This window comes from Muscardinus avellanarius (genome assembly GCF_963383645.1).
Source record: "Muscardinus avellanarius genome assembly, chromosome: 12".
NCBI lineage: Eukaryota > Metazoa > Chordata > Mammalia > Rodentia > Gliridae > Muscardinus > Muscardinus avellanarius.
The window spans coordinates 79,351,515-79,371,003 of record NC_137798.1 but is presented as its reverse complement, the minus strand read 5'-3'; the positions used below and the strand labels follow the sequence as shown (position 1 = coordinate 79,371,003).

Here is a 19,489-nt window from a genome sequence, read left to right as displayed (position 1 = left end):
CTGCCACCACTAAGCCGGGCCCTCCATTAACGCGCAGGGCCAAGCATGCACAGAGTCCCCCTTTGTGGCTCCTCTTCGCGCAGCTGAGACCAGCTGGCACATTTTCACAAAAGGCTTTACTAAATGCTAAGGGAGAACAAAAGGGAAATAATTACAGAAAACACGAAAAACCCAGCCCTGGCTGCCAAGTTCCCAAAGTACAGGTTTCCATTCCTTTGGTGACAACACGTCGCCCCAGAAGCCTGGGACAAGGCTGTGGGCACCTAGCCGGGCCTTCTTCCTTCCCAGCCCTGGTGGCAGGCGCCATCTTGCTTCTTGACCTGGGAACCACTTGGTCATCCTGGGGACGTCTCCTGCCCCCTTCCTGCTCTGCCCCACCCAGGCCTCCCACTGGGTTCTGGTCTCTGGCAGAGGCATGAGCTGGGTCCCCTGGGGCCGGTGGTGACCAACCAGCACATGATTACTATAATGGGAGGTGGTTCTCCCACACTGACCCCCACCGAGAAGCCCACCCAGGTTGCAAGGTCCGAGTGTGGCCTAGGAGGGGCCCTTCAGAAGAGCTGAAGGGCCTCTGAGTCAGGAATGGGCAGACAGACGTGGGACATTTTCCCTGTGGGGAGAGGAAGAGTCTCTGAAGATTGGCACAACTCAACACATACCACTCAAGCCCCTACTGTGCGCCCTGCTGGGCACTGAGCGTGAGGGACGCAGGTGAACAGAGACATGACACCTGCCTGCTCAGATCTTATAAACAACGGGGCAACTATGATACCGACAGTTTAGTGCCACGAGGGATGGGCAATCCAAGGGCCGTGGGGACCTGGATGTCTCACTCAGGGCTGGTGACAGGGAAGCCGTGGGCTGCTGCCAGGAAGAGGTGCAGGCAGAGAAGAAGGGCTCAGGGTGAAGACAGGCTGGTCTGCAAGGAATCCCAGCCCAGGAGGCAGGAGGAGAAGATGGAAGAGGCTAACGAGCATTTTCTCACTGCTGAGTCTGGGCAGCTATTGGCGGTAAAGCAGGCCTAGCCTATGCTGTGGAGAGGCCCCGGCCCAAGGCTGCGCTGCCAGTCAGGAAGGCAAAGGGTTTAGTTCCTGGACAGGCCACTTCTCAGCTGCCCCTGGCTACCCCCAGGTCCGGGTCTCGGTACTTACCCAGGGCCACTGAGACCCATCTCCAGAGGCCGACACGGAATTGTCCTTACAGAGAAGGAAAGGTCGTAGGAGGGAAAAACAGTTCAGAGGGTCAAGACACTGAAGAGGCTAGCCCAAAATGGGAAAATGAGTCAGGAAGCCGAGAGCCAAGAAGTTGGGATGGGTTAGGGCAGGTGTTTCAGACAAAGCATGACTAATACAAGGTGTGGGAAGCCTTGAGTTTTCGGGCAGCCTCGGGAGCCAGGCAGCGGAGCGCACAGGCCAGAGCCCATGGCTGCTCAGGGTGCAGGTTTCCACGGCTCAGCGCTCGTGTTCCAGCGCAGTTGCCTTACTCCCGCCCACACAGCAACCATCCAGAGGTAGAAAAGCCCCTAGGTTCCACCCCCCCAGTATCACCAAAAAATGAAAATAAAAAAATAAAGCACTGACACACTGATTGGTATATAATAGGTGCTTAATAAATATGGGTTCTCTCTTCTGAAATAAGAACAAAGGGTTGTGGTGATAAATAGTTCAGTGTTGAACTGTGCACACTGACGCTGCCATCCTCTTAGCAGGTGGAGCCACTCAGGGCCTCGGTGACAGCTGCGGACTGATCGCTGATATTGCGATGGAGAGTTTTAGTGTGCGTGCACGTGCGTGTGCGTGCACACGCCTCAGCACCCTCTTGCTCCTCTACAGTTGGCAGAAGCAGACGCTTCTTTGTTTTTTTTAACCTGTCCCCTTTCCATGCCGTCAAAAACTATGTTCTATACCTAGTGATTCGTTTCTCCAGGGAGAATCAAAACTTGAATTAGAAATCCTGCTTAACAGCTACCGTTGCTTACACCCAAATGCTTGCTCAGTCCTCACGTCGCTGTTACCATTTCCACCTTCCAGGTGGAGGGAGCAGGCTCAGATAGCGAATGCTGTGACTTGAGGCCGCAACCCAGGAGAGCAGAGTGGCTGGTACACCTGCCCTGGACTGGAGGTCAGAATAAATTTCATTCAAGCCATGGGAGTTCTGGAGTCACTTTGGTTTCGGTCACCTGGTCTACCCTAGCTAATTCACCTCGCAACCAGGAAGCTGGGTTTAATGTCTTTTTCTTCCTCTTCTTTTTTGTTTTTGTTTTTTGGCAGTGCTGGGGATTGAACCTAAGGCCTCTTAGATGCTAGGCAAGCACTCTCCCACTGACTTACAGCTCCAGAGCAGAAGCTAGGTTTAGAAAGGCATGGTCTGTGGTCTGGCCACAGGAGCCTGAGGTGAACTCATGGGAATCACAGGCCTTGCCCAAAGGTATTGAGGTCACTCTGGAGCATCCCCAGCCATCTACACCCCACACACGAGTGTAAATGTGCACCTGGGCCAGGGCCTAGAGCACAGTAGGACTAAGTAATAAGCCATAAATGAAAGAATGGTGGGGCGTGGTGGCGCACGCTAGTAATCTCAGTACTTGGGAGGCTGAATCAGGGGGATGGCAGGCTTCCTGCCAGCCTCAGTAACTTGTGAGGTCCTCCCAACTCAGTGAGACTTTGTTTCAAAATAAAGTAAAAAGACCTGGTGTGTACCTCAGAGGTAGAATGCCCCTGGGTTCAATCCCCAGTATCACCAAAAAATAATAAAAAAAAGAATGAATGAATGAATGTATACACTCACGCTCCTATATATAAAAACAGTTATAGACAAATATGCCCAATACATAAGTGTTGAAAATCTTCAATATACGAGCCGGGCGTGGTGGTACATGCTTGTAATCCCAGTAGTTGGGAAGCTGAGACAAGAGGATCGCAGGTTCACCTCCAGCCTTGGCAAATTAGTGGGGCCTCCGCAGCTTGGTGAGACCCTGTTTCCAAATAAAGAATAAAAAATAGGGCTGGGGGTATGGCTCAAAGGTAGACTGCCCCTGAGTTCAATCACCAGTACCACACACAAAAAAAATCAGTATAGACAAGCATATGTAACATGGATACTTAAATACACGTGCTTGTGCACCATACACATATATGACCACAAAACAAATCCAAAATAGACAAACATACACACAGAGAGACGTTATGAGCAAACATATATGATGCAGATATCCACAGCACACACCTACTTACCCTTATACACAGGCACAGGGACCTTCCACCATGACTCTGGGACCAGGAAGAAATCAGCCTACACTAAGAGCCCTATCATGTTGGAGCTCGTCAGAAAGCGTTTTTCAGCCCCCGCTTACTGGCCGGTGACTGGCCTCTGGCCCTGGGTCTCCATGCTTAGGGCTGGCTGGGCAGGGAGGCAGAGTCCCTGGTGGTGGCCCCTCGTGGGTGGGCAGGCAGGCAGCGGACGCAGAGGTCACTGGGGTGAGAGCTGGCTGCTGCTTCTGGCTGACATGTGAGCTGGAGGGACCACCTCTCAGACCCTTCTCCTCCCCCACTGACCCCTACCAGCCCCAGGCACAGCCAGCTCATGCCTCTAAATCCTGCCAAGTTCTTACAGCCGGAGAGCTAGGCACAGAGGGCCATGATGGGTGGTGGTAAAGACCAACACTCAAGCGTGTAGACACGCACGGTTGCACACTGCAGCCTGAGAGGAGGGCAGGCACGCAGACTCACAATCCCAATGCACTTCGTGCTCAGAGACACACCTCTGAACATCCGGAGACATGGCAGACACATGCCACACCACAGAAGCCTACAGAGATACCCAAGGACCCACACACGGAGTCCTATGTAGATACCAGTGGGCACCCCACCTGATGTGTCTCTTCACAGCCACGCACAAATGACCATGGGCATGCAGACACCCAGTGGCCCATCACCCCACCCCTGCTGCATGGAATAGTTCCTCCTTCACCTGGGACCAAGAGGCAAGACATCAGGCCAGACCACTCCCCACCCTGCTGGGTGGGCCTGGCAGGGAGGCCAGAGGCGCTTCCTGGGAAGGAATAGTGGGTGCCCTAAGGTGCTTCCTGTGGCCGCCCACTTCTGGGTTGCTGCTGCCTGCCTGCGGGCGGTAGGTCTGGTGGAGAGACGGTTCTGGAGTCACGTAGCTTGGTTTTTGTCTCTGCCGGTTCCCGGGAAGCACTGGCAGGGGTGTGCGCCTCACCCGCTCACAGATGTACCTTTCAAACCTGCACATATAAGTCAACAGAAGCAAGAGGGGCACACTCCCAGGCTCAGTTTCTTCATCTATAAAACGGGGTTAGCAATGCTTTCGCAGCCGCTCCCACCCCCCCGACCCAGAATCGTGGGGAGGGCAGGGGGCGGCCTCTAAAGGGCCAGACCAAGTTGCTGCCTTCCTAGGGATCCAGCGCTGCCGTCCCCGCCCGAGTCCTGAACTTCGATGGCAAACGCTGGGCGCCACACCTGGAGGAGGCTGGCCAAGCGGACTGGGCTGCCTCCCCCGAGGCAGGCTAGTTTTGGCGTCAGGCGCCCTCAGAGCTGCGATCGCCCTTTTCCAGCCCGCACGGCCAGGCGCTCTCAGAGCTGCGCCGCCCGCGGGCCGGCTCGGAACTCGGCCTCACTCGGGGCCTCGGGGCTGGAGGCTGGGTGGGCGGGGTGGCCTGGAGCCCCGCCCCGATGCACAGCCTTGAAACCCAGTCGCAGACAAGCTTCAGTCCCAGAAGGGAGCTGCTGTCTGAGCAGGAAACTGCATCTTCAGACTTCTGCCCAGCCACGAGAGGACCTGGGGTCTCACGGGAGCCGGAGGATCTTCCAGGACGACCCAGCCCCTCGCTGCCGGACCCGCCCGCGCCGCTGCTCACCAGGTACCGCGCCCACAGCCTTACCTGCCGCCTCCTGACTCCCCGGGCTTCCAAAGGATGCTCAGGCTACCACCAGAGGGGACCTCGGGGCAGCAGTGGGGGGAACATCCAGCCCCTAACTCAGGTCCCTCCTGTGCCAGGAGATCCCCCAGCGGGAGGAGCATGGTGATTTTCTCTTGGAGCCCCCTGGCTCAGGACTTCTGAGAAGATGCCAGCCATTCGACTCCTCACTTGTTTCCTGCAGCTCCTGGCGGGTCTGGCGCTGCCCGTTGTGCGCCCTCAGGTAAGAGCTCCTCCCACCGGTCCCTGGATGGGATCTGCCTCCTCGGCCTGGGAAGGGAAGTCGACCTGCTCCAGGGAGCGGCACCTCCTGGGATGTCCACACACTTCACAGCGGTCAGACTGAAGCCCAGGCCAGACTGGAGCCCAGTCCTCGGGGAGGAGACCTCAGGCCTCAGGCCGGGCTGTCCTCAGCTCCAGGGGGCTGTCTTAGTGGGGGCAGGGAAGCCACAGGGAGGTTTCCTGTCTGGCCCCTGGAGCCCTAGTGGCTTTGCTAAAAGCATCTGTCCACTAATCCCAGGCAGTTCCCTGGCCTTGTGGTCAGGGTCGAGGCCCCGTGGCCAGCCAGGCGCCCCCAGGACCTCTGACCTGGCCTGGCGGGGAGGAAGCTGGCTGAAGAGACTCTTGGTGGGGAGAAGAGGCCCTGCCCCCAACCGAAGCTCAGGACTGAGCTGGGGACTCTTGGGTGGGCTGGGGATGAGACAAGGGGTCCCCTGTGCCCTCTCTCCCGGGTGGGTGGCTGGAGGTCCTGAGTGCAGGGCCTGGGGAAGCGAGCAGGGCCCTTTTCCCAGGAGCTGGGTGAGTCTGGCTGGAGGCCAGCTTGGGCAGTGAAATCCTGACAAAGCCAATGAGCTCCCTTCCCACCGCCCTGCCCCACTGCCCTGGGAGTCCCCAGCCTCAGCTCAGGAGCGGGTGGGCTGGGTGGTCCCCAGCCGAGCAGCCCAGCCGTCAGCCAGCTTGCTGCAGAGCTGGCCAGAGGTGTAACGTTACTGCAGCACCAGCTCCTGGCGCCGCCTGCCCCAGCCCCTCAGCTCCCACCAGCTGATCACCTCCCCCTGGGCTCTGGCGCTCAGCCAAGGCGGGCTGTACAGAGCCCAGAAGCCTGGCCTGGGGGCTGGGTAGAAGGAGACCCCACAGGACTGTAAGATCTTTGGGACACCGGAGGCCTCCAGCCTCCCCCCCTTTTTCCAAATGAGGAAACTGAGGCCAGAGAGAGGTGGGACCTGCCCAGGGTCCACTTAGTTTCTTGTTGCATCTGGAAAGAGGCAGCTCGGGACAGAGGCAGGGAAGAGCTCGCGGGGGCTCTAGCCTCCTGCCATCACATTTGGCCCCAGAGACAGAGCCCCAAGGTGACCCCGTCCTCTCTGCACTTTTATGTCCGCAGCAGTGGGCCCTGTCTACCGGGAACGTCTCGTCGGAGGTGGAAGGTAAGCCAGCAAGGCCGCGGGTTTGCGTGCTCAGCCCCTCTCTTCTTTCCTCCCAAGCTCCGGCAGAGGACAGGAAAAGATTGGCATGCAGGGTGGGTGCCTTCTGATAATAAGTTTGGGAGAGGCCAGGCATGGTGGTGCACACTTGTAATCCCAGCATTTGGGAGGCTGAGACAGGAGCATCACGGTTCACCGACAGCCTCAGCTACTTAGGCCCTTTGCAACTCAATGAGACCCTATTTCAAAATAAAAAATAAAAAATAGGGCTGGGGGTGAAGCTCGGAGGTAGAATGCCCCTGGGTTCCATCCCTAGTAGTGCAAATAATAATAATAGTAATAAGTTGGGGAGAGTCTATAAGCTGGATGGCGTCAGCAGGGTATGAGCAACCCACCCGTCGTGACCCAGCAGCCTGGAGAGGATTGTAGTCCTCCGCCAGGGTCACCCATACTCAGAAGGCAGGCCAGTAGAGTGAGGGTTCATCCAGCTGGCTGAGAGCCCCTTCCCAGCATGCTCTAAGGGTGCAGATGGGGTCTTGGAGGGTAGGCTAGGTGTGAGTGCCAGGGTCCAGACTGGGGGTCTGGGAGCTGGATGCAGCAGGCCAGGAATCAAGAGAATCGGTGTGGAGAAGGGCCCTCCCCGGCAGCCCAGCCCAGGGAGAGCTGCAGGGATCTGACCAGGCCTTTCCATTGATTACAAACAGACAGAACATGAGTCGCGCCCTCCCTGGCCCCTTCCCTCCCCGCCCTGGGTTGCATCAAGAGGGAATCTTCAAAGGGCAATGAGATGTTTGCCAAAAAGACATACGTGCAGAAGGCAAGAGGCCCGTGCCAGGCCCCCTGCCTTGCTCCTCCCTCCCTGCCTCGCCAAGACGTGCAGAGCGGCCACACACCGCTGCTGAGGCTTCCCACTGCGCCGTGGGAGAGGGGGCGTGTAGGGACGTGCGCAGGCACACGCGTGACGGCCTCTGTGGGCTGGGAACACCCTCTGCTGTCCTGCCTGCCACATAGACTGACTGTTCTCTCCCGGGGCTTGCCACGCCCTGAAGCTTGAGGCCAGAACCCTGGGCCACTCAACAGGTACCAGCTCTCGTTGACCATGGGCTCCCCCCTCCACACTATGCCCTTTGGAACTGGCACAATATTATGCTCTTTGCGACTTGGGGAGGGACCCACTCGCATGTCCCTTGTGATGCTTTTAGTGCGGTTCAGGCAACAGCTACCAAAGATGTCAGAGCCTCAGTTTCCTTGTCTGTAAGATGGGAGCATTAGGCTACATGATACTGAAGGCTCTTCCTTTTTCTCAGATTAAAGGAATCTCTGACTCACGGAGGAACATGAGGGTATATATTTCCCAGGATTCTGGGGAGAAAGATTAGAAGTGTAGTTTCATTAAGTCAGCCTAATCAATCAGGGGGATTGTATTATGGCCAGGGAAGCACAATGAGCTTTGGACCCCAGGATTTTTTTTCTTTTTCTTTCTCTTTCTTTCTTTCTTTCTTTCTTTCTTTCTTTCTCTCTCTCTTTCTTTCTTTCTCTCTTTCTTTTTTCAGTACCAAGGATTGAACCCAGGGACATTCTACCTCCAAGCTCCACCCCAGCCCTATTTTTTATTCTTTTTGTTTTGCTTTGTTGGTGGTACTGGGGTTCCTGGAAACCCTTCCACCTCCGGGCTACACTCCTAGACCTATTTTTATATTTTTATTTGGAAACAGGGTCTCTTAACCCAGCAAAGCTGGCTTCGAACCTGCGTGATCCTCCTGTCTCCGCCTCCCAAGCGCAGGGATTACGAGCATGCACCACCACGCCCAGATTATTATTTATTTTGATACAGGGTCTCACTGAGTTGCAAAGTGCCTCACTAAGTAGCTGAGGCTGTCCGCGAACCGCGATCCTCCTGTCTCTGCCTCCCAAATGCTGGGATTACACGCACGTGCCACCATGCCTGGCTTAGTTTTTTGTATTTTTGTTTTGTTTTGTTTTGAGGTACTGAGGATTGAACCCAGGGAATTCTACCTCCAAGCTGCACCCCCAGCTCTATTTTCATTCTTTATTTTGAAACAGAGTCTTGCTAAGTTGCAGAGGGTCTGAGTAGCTGAGGCTGGCTGTGAACCTACGATCCTCCTGTCAGCCTCCAAGTACTGGGATGTGCCACCATGCCCGGCTTGGGCGCTAGTTCTTAAGATCTGAAAATGCCCTTCCCTCCTGCTAGCAGCGCAGCCTGGCCCTGGACACCGATTTTCACTCTTCGTCTTCATGGTAATAGCGTTGGACATTTACTATCATTCCTCCTGACCACAAAGCTGTGAACTAGGAAAGCATCCCGATTTTACAGATGAAGAACCTGGGACTCAAAGAGGCCCTCGGGGTCGCCTGTGCCTCAGGCGCTCCTCAGTGTATCTGCAGAACTGGCCTGCTCAGCACAAGCCTCCCAGCCGCCGGGTGGCTGAGCAGGCATGAGCAGGGCGTCCCTTGCAGCCAGCTGGCTGTGAGGAGAACACCTGCTGGGCTCAGGCTGCTGGCCAGTGGCTCTGCCCAGACTGGTGGCCCCTCTCCAGTGCCTCTCCAAATGCTTGCTCGCGGGATTTAACGTCTCCCTACTTGGGTCTCCTCCACTCTGTGCAGTAAGGCAGCTGAGAACAGATGGAGACTCACCCGCAGTGCTGGAGAGAGCTGAGAGCCCAGGAGCGGCTCCAGGAGTGGCCCTTGGGGAACACCCAGCCCTGGCCAGGCGCCTCACAGGGCTACAGCCTCCCATCCCTCCCTCCCCCTAGCTCCAACCCCAGCAGGTCTGGGGCCAGCGGAAGAGCAGCTGAGCGGGGCACTCCCCTGAGGGGCTGGCTCACACTGGGACTGGTCACTGCGCTCCCTCTGCTGAGCCTCCTGGGGCCACTTTGTTTCTCCAGGGGTCTGTCTTTCCTGGAGCCCAGCTTGATGGGAATTTGTTCCTGGGCTGGTAGGGGGTGGGAGTGCTCCCTTCTCTGCTGGCCCCAGTGGCTGGCCCCAGGGCTGAAGCCCCAGCCTTCTGGGGTACTTTAGCAGCTGGATATTTGTCTATTCTTATTTATGTTTCCATGGCAGAGATTAAACGTATAGAGTGGTTTAGTGCTCGCAAAGGCTTTAGACTAAACACACAGCTCCCGGAGCTGGCGGTGGGAAGGTGTTCTCTGGCCCTGTATTGCAAAGGGGCTGCATATAGAGATAGTGGGGCCTTGTTTCCCACTTGGGTCCGGGGAGGGTGTCCGGTGGCCTGGAGGGGTAGTCAGGGAGCCTTTGGGTCCCCCTCTAGCCCCCAACTCAGCCCTGAGTAAAGTCGTGAGTGTCCCCTGAGCAAAGCCAAGCAGGATGGAGCAGCAGACCTCAGATAAGTGGCTTCATTGCCTCAGTGGCCGCCCAGCTCCCTCCACGTGGCCGCTCTGCCTCCTGGGTATTTTCCACCAGCCCGTAGGCCTGTCTCGAGGGCCTCTGCCACGACTGAAGTTTATTTTTCTTCTGAGATTACCCGGAGACTCAGGTGCTCATAGGCTCAGTGGAATGGACTTTGGCCCCATCTTCCTCCTAGGAAGGGCTGCTGGGGGAGGCCGTGGCTCCATGCCAAGGCTGCTGGCTTCCCAGGTGACCCAGCCCCCCTGTCCCCAGCAGCTGAGGATGGCCCTCAGGGGTGGAGCAGGATGACCCAGGCCCGGGGATATTTCTCTGCCCACATTCTCAAGGCCGGGCCGGGCTGGGTTGCACGCACTGAATCACAGACAGTTTGTCAGAGCGGAAGAGACCTTAGCAACCACCTATTCCCAGCCTTCTTCTTTTTCGCCAGCTGAGGAAATTGATATACCCAGAAAGGTTAAGTGACCTCTCCAAGGTCACACAGCCAGTATGGGGCCAGGACTAGAAACCAGATGTCCTGGCCCTGGCCACTCCCAGTGAAACTCCTGTTTGGGTCTTGGCCCCAGGACTTCCCTGAAGGAGCAGCGACTTCTGAGGGATTCCAGATCAGCTGCCAAAAAATCCCATTCACCACAACCAAGACATTACAAGGGTTGGGGATGCCCCTGATAACCCTCGGCCCTCAGTGAGCTGTCCTCTAATCAGCCAGGAGCCACTTGGCCGCTGTTTATGGGTACCTCCCTCCAGTCCTCCCAGAGCCTCCATCTGGCTGTAAAGGAGATAAGAGCCACCAATGATGGAGGAGGAGGAGGGGAGCTCGGCCCAGCTGTGCTCTGGGGGGAGCATCTGCTCCTGGAGGAAGCACTGGAGAAGCCAGGGAGGAGGTGGGAAGGGGCCTTGGGAAGGGGAGGCTTTATTTAGATAGAAGTGAAAGAGGGGGGCTGGGCTGTGGCTCCGTGCTAGAGCATTCGCCCAGCGTGAGAAGGCTCTGGGTTTGGTCCTCAAAGCTGGGGACGATCCCTGTGCATCCTGGCTGGTGGCTGGGCCACACTGCTCCGTGATCTTGGCTGCAGGGAGAGGAGCTGGCACAGTGGGGCTGGAAACTAGGGAACCATGGCATTCTCTGGGGCAGAGGCCAGATTTCCCTGCAGGATTTCAGAACTGGCTTGAGCAAACTCCCCACGATGAAGGAAGCACCAGGTGGGGCCTGAGAAGGGTCACAGGGCGCAAGGAGCTGCCGGTATGGTCATCAAAGCTCCAAAGAACCAAGGCACACGCGGGTACCTGGGTTGAGGATTGCGGGGTAGAGGGCTGGGCTGAGAGCGCAGGACCCACGGATTCCATTCCACTGGGATTTGCACCTGGCAGAAGAGCTGAGGGTCCCGCAGGCTTCCCCAAAGGTTCACGTCAAGAGTTGGGAGCAGAGAGGCTTGGACGGGGCTAGGGGCTTCCTGGAGGAGGACATGTGGCCCCTGCTGGCCTCATCCCACTTTCTTGCCTTCCCGTAGTGGTGCCGTTCCAGGAAGTGTGGGGCCGAAGCTACTGCCGGGCACTAGAGAGGCTGGTGGACGTCGCCACAGAGTACCCCGACGAGGTGGAGCACATATTCAGCCCGGCCTGCGTTTCCCTGCCGCGCTGCACCGGCTGCTGTGGCGACGAGGACCTGCACTGCGTGCCAGTGGAGACGGCCAATGTCACCATGCAGGTAGGCAGGCCCTCCTCCTCACCTTGCCGCCCCCCCGAGGGCCACGGAGCTGCCCATGACACAGAGGAGGCCGCGGTCCCAAGCCGTGTCCCTCCCTCCCCGCTCTGGCACAGGGGCCTCCTCGTCCGCATTCTCACCAGGCAACAACCTTTCTTCTTCCTGCAGATCCTGAAGATCCCCATTGTGGGTCGGGGCTCCTACGTGGAGCTGACGTTCTCCCAGCATGTGCGCTGCGAGTGCAGGTAGGTCCTGGGGGGCAGCAGGGACAGGCCCTGTGCACTCGGCAGCCCTGGCACAGGGGGTCCAGGGCAGAGACGGAGCCACCCAGCCCTACAGCATGCCTTCCCGTGAGCGGCTGGCCGGGGCAGCTGCCTTTCATTTTTACCTCACCAGCCAGTTTGGCCTGCGGAGCTGTCCCCAGCAGCTGGAACACAGCTGCCGCCATGCCACAGGAGGAGAGGAAGCCTGGGTTCCCCCTGGACTTGCAGGGACTCAGCACACACTGTTCCTCTCCTCTGAGATGGGAGGCAGCTGCCACAGGCCTCAGGTGGCAAAGACATCACAAACCCAGACTTGGTTCTGGGCCGGGTGGAGCGACCGTGGGAGGGGGTAGACGGGGCTGAGAAGTGGAGGAAGGATAGTCCTGAGTAGTAGGAAAGGGCAAACGAAGGATGCACTGTGGTCTCCCTAAAGCTGCAGCCCCCTGCCACCTTGTCCTGGACCCTGGGAAAGAGTACTGCCTCCCAGGTTCAGGAAGAACAAGATGGGCTGGGGGGTTGCTCGTGGTCCCACTGGGTGTGGAGGGAGGCGAGACTGGAGGTCAGAGCCCCGGCGTGCGGTGGGAGAGGGGAGGACAACCATTTATTGCATGTCCTCTGCACCTAGTCCCACACGAGGCACTTGTGTGCGTCCCCATCGGTTTGCATGTGTTTATTAAGTGCCCGCTGTGTGCCAGTCACTAGCCTAGATGTTGGGATTCTGCGGTGAGCAAAGACAGAAAGGACCCCGCTCTCATGACTACCCTGTCCCCGCTGTGTGGATGGCAAAGCCCAGCCTGGATGCAGCTAACAACTGAGGGGTTTGGATCTGAATCCTGCCTCCTCATCCGAAGCCTGCCCTTTCTCATGCCGCCTCTGTTGGCCACATTCTCCCGCAGCCCCAGTACCGCTCGGGCTTGGCCCTGCCCAGCACCCAGGGCTCTGGCTGCCTGCTTTGAACCCGAGCCCAGGCTCCAGGCCCCTTCACCATGCCAGCGCGGAGGCCCTGCCTTGGCCTGTTCCCTCTTGGCCAGAGCTTCACCATGTAACAATAGTTTAGTCATGACCCCTCCTGGGCAGTTGCGGACACCTTCACCTTCACAGGCACCCCTCTGGGGCAAGCACAGGAGGAGTGTCTCTGACTTGCCCTCCATGGGGCGCTGTGACCAGGCATTTCCAAGGAAGGGCCAGCCCAGGCCCAGTGTTCCCAGGGAAGGCTGAGGCCCCAGCCCCTTCCAGCAGCCACAGCCCTGGAGGCAGAGATGGGACCTGCCTGGGGACCGAGTGGCTCTGCTCAGCTCCCCTCGGCCCCCACCGACTGCCCCTGCTGTTGCCGGGTTGGCTGGAGGTTGCGCCCTAATAGGCTGCCTCAGCTGGCAGCCACCACCGCCCCTGTCCATAGCCTGGTCCATCATTTATGATCCTTGAGGAAACTCCCAGAATGCACTCTGGAAGGAAGGGGAGGAAGCAAACAGAGGAAGAGAAGCAGCAGAGGATAAACTCAGAAGCCCCCAGACTTGACACCAAAAGGCTGAGTGCAGGGAGCTCCGAGAGGAAATTTGTATTTCTCTTGGTGGGGTCGCTGGAGCCCAGGGCGGAGGCCTGGGCCCATGCTGCCCCCCAGTGGTCGCATCACCAACTGCAGGACCAGCACTTGGGGGGGCGTCTGAAGGCAGGCGGGGAAGGCAGGGAGGCCCCCTCTGCCACTCTCCTGATTCTCCCTTACCCCCTCTCTCTCTCTTTTTCGTAGACCTCTGAGGGAGAAGATGAAACCAGAAAGGTAAGTGGGAAGAGGCTGGGACGTGGGGCAATTCTGGGGCCTGCCAGCCCCTGTCCTAGCATGGGGCCCCAGCCGCTCTGCCCTGACGCCTCTGGCTTATTGCAGGAGGAGACCCAAGGGCAGGGGGAAGAGGAAGAGAGAGAAGCAGAGACCCACAGACTGCCACCAGTGAGTGCGCGGGCGCCCAGGGATGGCAAGGAGGCGGGGCCAGGGGGACCCCCGCCCTCCAGCAGGGCCCAGTGGTCGGGAAGGGAGAGGCTCAGGGAGTCTTGGGGGCCAGAACAGGGCACCAGGAACCTCCCCGAGGCCCAGGAAGTATCTGGGAACCTCAGTTTGTGTCTGGCTTGGCCTTGAAGGAATCATTTCACCTTCCCACACCTCGTTTTCCCTTCATAAATTGCCATCAGTTGTTGGGTCATTCTAGAGACATTTGCCCAGCCCTTCCTGTGTGTGCCAGGCACTACAAGATTCCTGCGCTCCTAACATGTACATTCTAATGGGGAGACGCTTCCCCCAGCGACTTCCTAGCGGGCCGGGGGAGCTGCGGCCCCACTGGCTCCCAGGCCAGTGTTTCTGCCTTGAGGTCCCGCTGCTTCCTCCTGCTTCTCTTGCCCTTTGTCCATCTTGGCTTCACACCTGGGACAGCAGGCTGGAGTCCCAGGATTGGGTGTGGCTGGGACAGGAGGATTAGGGGAGGGAACACCCAAACTGGTGAGAGAAATAGCAAAAGACAATGCTTCACACGCACAGTAAACCGGGTTCTCCTTCAGGGCTGAGGCTTCTTGCTAGCTGCAAGCAGAAAGTCATTTTATCTGTGCGAGTGGGGCCGACCCAACTTCTGACCCCATCAGCCAGCTCCTTCCTGAGTAGAGATTTCCACCCCACTCTGTGAGGGAAGGGATCAGGCAAAGTCCGTGCCCCTGTGGTTTATAGCCCTCATTTCCCCCCCCCCCAGTGGTCCTGGGAGTTGAACCCATGGGCATCCTACCTCTGAGTCACACCCCCAGCCCTGTTTTATTTTTATTTGAAACAGGGCCTCATTAGATTGATGAGAGTCTCACTACCTGCTAAGACTGTCCCCAAACCTGCAATCTTCCTGTCTCAGTCTCCCAAGTACTGGTATTCCAGGTGTGCACCACCACACTCAGCTCTGTGGCCCTCGTTCCTGCTGTGGGCCCACCCAGTGATGTGGGGAAGGCGCTGGAGTGAAATCAAAACTCTCAGCCACACTGGGCAGCCCCAGGAATGAAATATCTCATTGCTCCACTTTCTGGGCATCAGTCTTGAATATTTCATTTGTGAATCTGGTGAATTTCAAAAGCCCATGTGTTCCCTTCCTCCTTGGTTGACACTGAACATTTTCATCGTAATTATAAGTAGTTGCAAAGGAATTTTGCAATTACTGGCATAAACCAGACGTGGTGGCTCATGCTTGTAATCCCAGCATTTGGGAGGCTGAAACAGGAGGATCTGGGTTCACAGCCAGCCTCAGCTACTTAGTGAGGCTCTCCACAACTTAGTAAGACCCTGTTTCATAAATAAAGAATAAGCCGGGCGTGGTGGCACACACTTGTAATCCCCGTGCTTGGGAGGCAGAAACAGGAGGATCGCTCAGGTTCGAAGTCAGCCGCGCTGGCTTAAGAGACCCTGTTTCCAAATAAAAATAGAAAACAGGTCTGAAAGTATAGCCTGGAGGTAGAAGAGTTCCATCCCCAGTACCACAAAAAAAAAAAGAAGAATAAAAAATGGGGCTGAGGGTGTATCTCGGAGGTAGAATATCCCTGGGTTCAATCCCCAGCACCACACACACACACACACACACACACACACACACACACACACAAATACCTGGCATATTGTAAATATTTATATTTTAACATAAAGCTATTATATAAAAGTCCATATATAGCCGGGCATGGTGGCACATGCTTGTAATCTCAGTAGTTGGGAGGCTGAAACAGGAGGATCACATAGGTTCGAAGCCAGCCTCAGCTACTTAGTGAGGCTCTCAGCAGTTTAGTGAGACCCTGTTTCCAAATAAATTATGAAATAGGCCTGGGAGTGTAGCCTGGAGGTAGAAAGCCCCTGGGTTACATCCCCAGTACCACCAAAAAAAAAAAAAAAATGCCCCTGGTTCAATCTCCAGTACCACAAAAAGAAAAAAAAGTCCATATATGACCCACTCGTCAGATATATTCTATGGAATATGCCATTCTAATTTAATCATAATCCAATTTAAAAAATAAACAGCAAGCCGGGTGGTGGCGCATGCTTATAATCCCTGTGCTTGGGAGGCGGAGACAGGAGAATTGTGCAGGTTCAAAGAAGCCAGCTGCGCTGGTTTAAGAGACCCCGTTTCCAAATAAAAAGTATAAAATAGGTCTGGGAGTGTAGCCCGGAGGTAGAAGGGTTTCCAGGAACCCCAGTATCACCAAATAAATAAATAAATAAACAGCAATGTATATGTGTATATATATATATATATTGCAAAGTCTCCCTTAATAGTTACACATTTACATTGTTTCTGTTTTCCTGGAATTTTGTATTTCCATTTCACTTCCTCCACAGAATTCGTGTCTACTGTAATATAACTTTTAATGCTTAAAAATTCTTTATGGAGCTGGGACTATTGCTCAATGGAGGAGCATATACTTAGGCTGTGCAAGATCCTGAGGTCAGTACACACACACACACACACACACACACACACACACACACACACACCTTTTATTTATTCCCTTCTTTTATTTACCTGCCACAAAGATTGTATTTGAGTTTGAGTTATTTTTAATTTTCTGTGAGCATAAAACCAGATTAAATTTCCTCCTGGAATAAAATATCAAAATAATTATCATTAGTAGTACCACTCAATCAAAACAGCACACATACATCATATTTTAATAAATGTAAAACGTACAAGTACAATCAATCTTACTGGAAGTGCCTGGCAGTGAGATGGATGTGACTACTCTTTTCAATTAGTTGATGAGCCCATTAATGATGTTACGTCCTGCCGGGCCGAGACCGGGTTCAGCATAAATTCCACTCTGCTTGGCCATTTTTTACGGATGAGAGGATTGAGGACCCATGCTCACATAATTAAGCAAATGGGACTAGATGCCGCTTCGCTACTTGAGCTCTTCCAAGTGATTTGTCAAAACCTCAAGGTGATCTGCTCACAAAACTGACTTCTAATGACATATTGGCTGACACTTTTGGGCGAGGGTGTTCTTCAATTATGTTGAAAGCCTTGGAAGGCACCTGGCGTTCAGAAGGGACGTTTCCTTTCTCAGCCGCTGCAGCAGCATCTCAGATTGCCCTTTGGTTTCATGCCCCACGGGTTTTCATGCAGCCCTTCCTTCCTAGACAAGTGCTCTGCCCCTGAGCAGCGTCCCCAGGCCTGTATCCCTTCTTCTCTAAAGGGAGAAGGGTAATTGTGGATGGGGAAGCAGCCCTTAGTCACTTTCTCTCACAATTTTTTGGGGGGTACTAGGGATTAAACCCAGGGATATGTTACCTTGGAGCTACACCTCCAGCTCTGTGTGTGTGTGTGTGTGTGTGTGTGTGTGTGTGTGTGTGTGTGTATGTGTGTGTGTGTGTTGCTGGGGATGGAACCCAGGGCATTCTACCTCCGAGCTACACTCCCAGCCCTATTTTTTATTCTTTATTTTGAAGCAGGGTCTCACTGAGTTGCAAAGGGCCTCACTAAGTAGCTGAAGCTGTCTGCAAACCATGATCCTTCTGTCTCAGCCTCCCGAATGCTGGGATCACAAGTGTGTGCCACCATGCCCGGCTTTTTTTTTTTTTTTTTTTTTTAATTGTGAAACAGAGTCTCACTAAGTTGCTGGGAGTCTCACTAAATTATTGAGGTTGGCCTTGAGCCTGTGATCCGCTGTCTTATCCTCTCAAGTACTAGTTCGCAGGCATGTGTCATTGCACTTAACTTCACAAAAATAATTTTTTTCAAGATTTAAGGAAGTTTATTAGAAAGATAGAAATACAGCCCCATGCCAGAGTGGCATGGAAGGGTGACTCGAATGAATACCCCCCACAAAAATAATTTTAAGGCTAAATATACACAAAGGCTGAAAACTTTTATTTATTTTTATTTAGTTATTTATTTGTGGTACTAGAGATTAAACCCTGAGAATTCTACCTCTGAACTACACCCCCAGATCTTTTTGTTTTTTATTTTGAAACAGTCTTACTAGATTGTTGAAAGTCTCTCTAAATTACTGAGGCTGGTATCAAACCTGCAATCCTCCTGCCTCAGCCTCCCAAGTACTGGGATTACAGGAATGTGCCACCATGCCCAGCCAATTGATTGCTTTACGGAGACTTCTCAGTCTTCTTGAGCATCTGAATGTCCTGTTCCTCTGTTTGAAGACTGCTGTCTTAGGGCAGCCAGAGGTATTATTACATGAAGCCAGCCTGAGTTCAGGTGAGGCAGTGCTGTGATCTCCGGCCTTGCGGATGGGGAACTAAGTTCCTTTGGTCCTCAAAGGTGAGGGAACGGCATCCCAGGAGAGGGTGCTTCCTGTGCCTTCCTGGTGGGATGTGCATAGGGTAAAGGAACCTATGCTTGGCATGGGCTGGGCACCTGGGTAAATGCTCGCGCAGGGTGGCCCCCAGCAGCTTGGTGGCCTCCATGCAGACAGGGTCCAAGAGCATCGCATCCTCCCCGCGCTCTCTGTCCTAGCTTCCGCTCTGGGTCTGTCCCCTCCACAGAGGAGGGGCCCCCACCCTTCACAGTGTGTTAAACCCCTGCCCTGTTTGATCTCTGGCAGGTGCAGCGTCCCCATTCCCGGGAGGTAACCAGCCCCTCAGAAGAGAGAAACCCCACGCCCAGCTCGTATATTTATTACCGTCACACTCTCAGTGACCTCCCTGCTGGTACCTGCCCTCTATTTATTAGCCAACTACATCCCTGTTGAATGACTCGTTTCCTCCAAGACGAGGGGCAAGGAGGGACAGGACCCTCAAGAATTCAGTGCCTTAAACAGAACGTGAGAGAAGGAGAGAAGCCAGCCGCGGACCCGCGAGAGCTTCCGCTTCGGACGAAGCAAGACTTGGCCTTGCGAGGGGCAAGCCGGGGCCCAGAGAAGAAGAAGCCGGCCCGGAACCTGCTCCTAGAACCTGTTCCTGGGCCCAGGACTGCACAGACAGCCACCTTTGCTGGGGAGCTCCTGGCCACGACAGGGGTGCAGGAGTTTGGTGTGGCAGGCAGGCAGGGGTAGAGATCTGGCCGTGGCCTCCACCTGGAAGCAGCTCTTCGCCCTGGAGACAGGGACGTTCAGCTATGGAGAACAGCGCCTGCCTGGAGCGCTCTCGGCCTCTGAGGCCGCTCCTCACATTCTGCCACCTGCTTCTTCTGAGACCTTGTTCTTCCAGCCAAGGCACTGGCACCCTGCCCCCTCTCAGGGACACGGGCAGAGTGGGCCCCAGGCTGGACAGAGTGCAGGCTGGACAAGGTGCAGCCCAGCAAACGGGGATGAGGTCACCAGGAGAGGGGCCCTGTGTCCCAACCCCATGGCTGTGGAAAGCGGACCGGATTCCTGAGGGCTCGTGGCCCCACCAGCTGTCCCGCAGGGCCGTCTGACTGCCGAGCCAGATTCTCTTGAATAAAGCATTCTAGTCTGGAAGCAGCTTGTCCAGGGGCATGTGTCTGTGGGAGTGGCGGGCAGGAGCAGGAAGTGCAAGCAGGACAAAGGGAGGCTGTGGGTAACCCCGAGGAGCACAGAGTCACCCAGCCTCAGCTTCCTCTTCTCAGAAGACCTGCTGCGTCCAGGCGCGGTGACACATGCCTGTAATCCCAGCACTTGGGAGGCTGAGACGGGAGGGCCGCAGGTTTGAGGACAGCCTCGGCAACCTAGTGAGACTCCCAGCAACCTGGCGAGGCCCTGCTTCCAAACAAAAAAATAAGAAGGGTGGGTATGGCTTGTAGGTTGAATCCCTGTGGGTTAAAGAAGGAAGGAAGGAAGGAAGGGAGGAAAGGAGGGA

The 19,489-nt window shown here is 55.5% G+C and overlaps 1 protein-coding gene across 1 annotated transcript; it reads left to right on the top strand.

Annotated features, from left to right (window-relative positions):
- Window positions 1-5,087: 5,087 nt before the first annotated feature.
- On the top strand, window positions 5,088-18,404 carry PGF (placental growth factor; the record flags this gene model as incomplete). Its single annotated transcript, XM_080708254.1, has 7 exons — window positions 5,088-5,162; window positions 6,324-6,366; window positions 11,256-11,452; window positions 11,618-11,694; window positions 13,460-13,489; window positions 13,595-13,657; window positions 18,277-18,404. The coding sequence occupies 7 exons, from the start codon at window positions 5,088-5,090 to the stop codon at window positions 18,302-18,304; spliced, it is 513 nt and encodes a 170-aa protein (XP_080564380.1). The 3' UTR covers window positions 18,305-18,404.
- Between the last annotated feature and the right edge of the window lie 1,085 nt (window positions 18,405-19,489).